Raw genomic sequence first — 5,871 nt, 5'->3', positions numbered from 1 at the left:
TCTTGTCTTCTTGAAATAATTACTATCCAGTAACTTGTTGGTATGGTGAGTCCCTGTGGACCAAGCAGGAGTATCATCATTTTAAAGCTAATTAAAAGGATGGATGGAGCATATGTCTTACTTTTGCTTTTCTTATTATGATTCAAATAATTAATTTTCTTAGTTAAGATATGGGTGAAAAAGTTTTTCTTTTTTTTTTTTTTTTACCTCTTTCCATAGAAACATTACATATTGTTATGATGACGATTGATGTTTTCACATCTTTGAGTTAATTTCTATTCTAAAATCATTTTAGGACCAGTAGAATCAGCTCATCAATATGTCTGTGCTGTGGCTGCTTCTGGGTCTCCTTGCACTTACTGGTGAGTAAGTGGGTCTCCTACATGACCTTGGAGATGGGAAGGGTAAGCATAGGAACAGAATGGTATTTCTGATACTTGAAACTGCAGTAGAAAATTTTTTTTTCTAAGCTGTCCAAAAAATACTGGACTTAATAATAGCCACTGAAAAATAGCTTCTTTCCAGATGCCCCACAAAGGAGGGGGTTCCCCAGAATGTAGGCTTGGCTTAAGACAGCATTGCTGGAAGCTGGACGTTAAATATACATCATTGATAAGTATTTATTTATAAGTGCTATAGACTTTATACATCATTGATAAGTATTCATTGATAAGTACTCATTGATAAGTACTGTAGGCTTTAAATATACATCATTGATAAGTACTCATTGATAAGCACTGTAGAAGAATTGTGATGGCTTCCTGTAATAATTCAAATGCAATTTCAAATAGAAAACTAGCATGAAGGAGATCAAAAACATGTGACTAAGCTAACCACTGAGGCTGACATAGCTGCTATGCTTGAAATTTCAGATTTGGTCTTAAGTTTCCTTGCAGCTGGGGCAAAGGGAAAAGTACATATTTTTTGATAAATAAAAGGGGGAAGCATAGTTTCTCAGGAGAAGCAAATTTTATCATAGCTGTAACTTCTGATGATTACTCAGAAAGGGTGTTACATTTATTCATTTATTGATTGATCCATTTATTTAACAAGTATTTTTAAATTTCAACAAGATATTTTGGGACTATAAGGAACTTTAAGGAGCATTTAATATGACTAGGGAGTGGCTATGGGGCAGGAGCAATGAATGACACAACCAATTACAATATTAAGGCTATTTGTCACCAGTTATAAATATAAAAATGTACTGATTAAAAAATAAAAAAAGACACATCAGCTCATTTAGCTTTTACTACACTTAAAAAAGACCAGGTCTTTTCATCTCCATATTTCTTTCAGATTACTTATCAAAAGTTCGTAAAGTAGAAGTATTTACTCCAAAATATTAATATTTTCAGATGTCAATCTCAAGAAGCTCTCAGTAAGAAATTAGAACTTTAAAAGGCATTTATATAAATATACAATACACATATGATGATGTGTAGTAGATTTATTTCCAAAGATTTGCAAATCATGAAGATTTGATGATATGAACAAAGAAGAAAGTAAATAAAAAAAGAGCAATCTAATGAGAAGTCCTTACTTCCCTCTCGTTCTCTAGAGCAACCATAAATATCTCACCTGAACAACCGGTCAGGAATATTTGACGGTGAAGTACTGAGAGTTCCCCTAGGATACAGAATGAGGACTAGTTACAGGGAAGAGATCATCTGGTTTGATTCCAAGACACCAACTCAACAACATTGGACATCCCCAGGGCTTTGCGAAGAGTATAGCTGCTCCAACAGTTCCCCATGCCTGCAGGATAGGAGATGACAATTTTGTATCGAGGGGGTTTCTGTGATAATTTCCTAGTCACCATACTGTAAATTTCAAAAGTGTTTCAATTTAGAGTGAAGTTCTTGTAATTGATTTTGGTAAAGTTCTTTTTATTAATGGTACTTCATTCATGGACAGATGATCAACATGAGTCTAGTTCAATGCCTTACATTGAAATTTTCTCAATTTGTAGATTTATCTGAAAGCAGCAACTGGGGATGCTATGGAAACATCCGAAACTTCAACACCCCTGGAGCGTCTTGTGGGATTGGAAAACGTCAAGGCCTGAACTACTGTGGTATTTATAATCTCAATGTCCACCTCACCCTCCACTTCCCTTTCTCTCAGAAGGCGCCTCCTTTTGGCAAGGGTGACTTTGACAGGATCTTGTCCCTTCTCCCGACACTTCACACCCATGTCTCCCTGCCCTTCCTTACAAATTTTGGTCCTCTCAACATATCCTTTGGCTCCCACTATTTCCCACAGCCCCACACTACCAAGTAGTGGGAAGAGCACTAGACGTGGAGTCCAAAGACCTTGTCTAAGTGTGTGCTGTGGTTCTTCAATGAGCCATTTAGTTCCCCTCCATCTCTACTGAAAGGACTTTAAAGTACTTATTTTACAGTCTTGTTGTAAACTCTGGTCGGTAGAATGTAGATGAGAATACTTTTGAAACCACAAAAAATGCTTACAAGGTAAACGGGCCAGCCAGGTAAATCAGTATTAGTTTTAATTTTGCCCAACATCCTTGTTATTCTACAATGGTTTAAGATCATGCAATATCTGGATGTCCTTTTAGGTGGGAAAGGTGGGCAAGAGTGAGCAAACCTGTCAGGGAAACAAGGACTTTTTAAGGGGGTTGGGGGATTCTCTCTTTCACATCTGGTGCCCATTGTAGCTGATGGATAGGCATATCTGTTTGGGGTGCTTAGGATGGGGCCAGTGTGCCTGTGCCTAGAGAATTGTCCTGTGTGGGCCAGAGCATCCCCTGAGAGTCCAGCAAGAGGCACTGGAAGCCATAAAGGACCCTGCCTCAGTGGACACCAACTCAAGCCCAAAGAAGAATCATACTTTCAGGTCCACTAGGATTTCAGACTGAAACATGGGCTTCTTGGTCCTAGACCACTGCCCAGATCCTTGGAGTGTGATTTCTGTCCTCTTGAGCTCCCATGTCAGCATAAGTCACACAAGCCACATCCTTCCTTCTGTGTTTGCTTTAGGAGTTCGTGCTTCTGAAAGGCTGGCTGAAATAGACATGCCATACATCCTGAGATATCAGCCTGTGATTCGTACTGTTGGCCAAAAGTACTGCATGGATCCTGCAGTGATCGCTGGTGTCTTGTCCAGGGAGTCTCATGGTGGCAACATCATGGTCAATGTGGACAATGTGGGTGATGGAATCGGGGTTGTGCAGGTAACTCTCTGTCAGTTATGACATATGGCTGTTGTGATGCATGGCATGATGCTAAGGGGACATCTTCACATTTGTTGTTGTGTACACCCTGAAGTGCAGTTCTATGGAACACAGAATGAAAGGTGCTCCCTGGCACTGTGAGAGCCACATCCCTGCCTGATGCAGGTAGTAGCATCACTGTTTTGTTTTGAGCCATGGTTTCTTTTCAAAATCAACTACACTGTGTTTCCAGGATATCATCTGTGGTCCCCTAGTCTGGTTCCTTGTTCTGTTATTTTGTAACCACGTGACTTCATTTAATCTTCCTAGGCCTCAGTTTCCTCACCTATAAGACGCCATCCTCATAGAATTGTTATGAAGACTCAATGCAATAATGGGAAAATGTGCTTAGTATCTAGCAGATTCTCAGCAAATATTGTATTCCTTTTCCTTTTCTTTCTTCTATGCAATTCTTAGTTCTGAAGATCCAGTTTTATTTTTGCACTAATTTTGCCTGGTCTCAACTTGTCTCACAGAGACTCCCAGGGAACTGGGCATTAACCCCACTGTTGAATTCATTGTGTCTGGGTGGGGGGGGGGGGGGATCAAGGATGGCAAGGAGACAATGGTGCTGTGATTTTTTTTTCTATTACATTTGACATTATTATTGTAATTGTTGGGAAGGCTTTAAATACTGTGGTCATCTTTTTAGCTTTTAGGAGCATGTGATCTCCTCAGTGATCTTTAAACTGGCTTCCTACTACTATTTGGAATGACACTTTGCAATTTAAAAGTACTTTCAAATACTTTATCTCATTTTGATTTAGGGACTCATCCGATAATCTGATGAGGATGGGGTGAAGGGGAAGGCATGCAATCCATCCTTTCCAAGTGAGGAGGTGCTTTTACAAGGATGGAGTCATTGCTGCAAAGTCACATGGCAGCTGGAAAATGCAAAACAGGGACCAATACCAACAAGGGCGAAGTTAGGGTCAGCATCATTTCTGATGCCTTGCTCTACCTTTGTGAAATCTTGTCCTTGGGAAAAGGATGAGCCCATTTACTTTGAAGATGAAGGAATTGTCCCGAGTCAGACATTTCTCCTAAATATGTTGAAACTCATGTGGAATGGTAACCAAAGATGTATAAGAAAAATTAGAAGTACTTTTAGATATTCAGATTACCTGGAAGGAGAATTACAAGTACAGATAGAAAAAGCTGTTTCTGACCGGTTTGGAGGGCTTACATTTAAACACTGAAGGAGGGCATCAGACTGGGATGTTCACTACTTCTGTCACCTTAGGTTTTCAATTCTGCCTCTCACCATTATAATGAAGCAGTTGCAAAATGTCTGCTCATGCTTCACTTGCCCAAACCTTGTAACTTTTACTGTTTATTCCCAGGGAGATTAAAGGTGGCATTAGCTCTGCCAGAGGAGGAGGAGAGAAAAAAGAAGGGAAATTAAAAAGCAACACTGATCCCATGAAGTCCTGTCACTCTCCCACCTGGCTTACTTAGCTTTTCCTCTGCCTCCCTCTAGGACCCTGGCCTTTACGCTCCCACATCCTGGATCAGCGAGTCCCAGGTTTCTCAGATAATCGAGGTCCTGACACTTAGGATCAAAGAAATCCAGACCAGGTTTCCAACCTGGACCCCTGACCAGTACCTGAGAGGTAAGTGTAACCCAGGGTTGGTGGCTTCACAGCATGAAGTAAGAAGAACAAATACAAGACATTACATCAGATTCCCCCAAACTTCAGTTGCCTCCTACGAAGCAATTAGGAAAGAGAATCTAAGCTAACTGCTGAGACCCTGAAGCAATGAGGGACTATAGCGTCAGCATTAACCCCTCTCACAAATTCCAGGTGGACTCTGTGCCTATGCTGGAGGTCCTGGCTACATCAGAAGCAGCCAAGACCTGAACTGTGACTTCTGCAATGATGTCCTTGCACGAGCCAAATACTTCAAGAGACACGGCTTCTAATGCTTCAGAGCAAACAGGAGGCCTCAAGTGTTACACAGATAAAACTAGCCAATGGAGCTTGTAACTGTGAATCTGAATTTGACTTGAAGGTCATCAAAATAACATGAATCACATTAAAGGAAGAGTTGTCTGCATTTTGTGGTGTGGTGTGTATGTAAATTAAGGGTTATGTCTCCTTAAAGGTATTTCCATGGAAGTTAGCTGCAATGTGGATTTCCACAAAATGAATCCTGTATTCATTGACTGGCATTGCCAGATATAGCAAATAAAAACAGGAAACCCAGTTAAATCTGAGTTCTGGGTAAATGATGATTGACTTTTTAGTATAAGTCCCATGCAATATTTAGAACACTTTTACCCTAAAAAATTATTCATAGTTTATCTGAAATTCAAATTTAACTGGGCATGTGGTATTCTATGTGGCAACTCTTATCACTGATTTCCTTGATAAAAATCATAGTTTTTAATTTTAATTGAGGGGTGTCTAATTGGCTCAGTTGGTTAAGCATCCCACTTCGGCTCAGGTCATGATCTCACAGCTCGTGAATTGGAGCCCCACATCGGGCTCTGTGTTGACAGCTCAGAGCCTGGAGCCTGCTTCAGATTCTGTGTCTCCCTCTCTCTCTCTGCCCCTCCTCCACTTGTACTCTCTCTCTCTTAAAAATAAACAGTAAAAAATAAATTTTAATTGAAAACTTTCAAAGAGAAAAAGGGT

General features: G+C 40.2%; 1 protein-coding gene across 1 annotated transcript; it reads left to right on the top strand.

Annotated features, from left to right (window-relative positions):
• The first annotated feature begins 319 nt into the window (after positions 1–319).
• Positions 320–5,156, top strand: LYG1 (lysozyme g1). The gene is made up of 5 exons (XM_060646428.1): positions 320–362; positions 1,973–2,077; positions 3,000–3,193; positions 4,713–4,845; positions 5,038–5,156. Exons 1-5 carry the CDS (start codon positions 320–322, stop codon positions 5,154–5,156), a joined length of 594 nt encoding a protein of 197 aa, XP_060502411.1.
• The last annotated feature ends 715 nt before the right edge of the window (positions 5,157–5,871 follow it).

This window comes from Panthera onca, chromosome A3 (assembly GCF_046562875.1).
Source record: "Panthera onca isolate mPanOnc1 chromosome A3, mPanOnc1 haplotype 2, whole genome shotgun sequence".
NCBI classification, from domain to species: Eukaryota; Metazoa; Chordata; class Mammalia; order Carnivora; family Felidae; genus Panthera; species Panthera onca.
The sequence above is the reverse complement of the archived record's forward strand: the minus strand, read 5'-3'. Positions and strand labels throughout refer to the sequence as shown.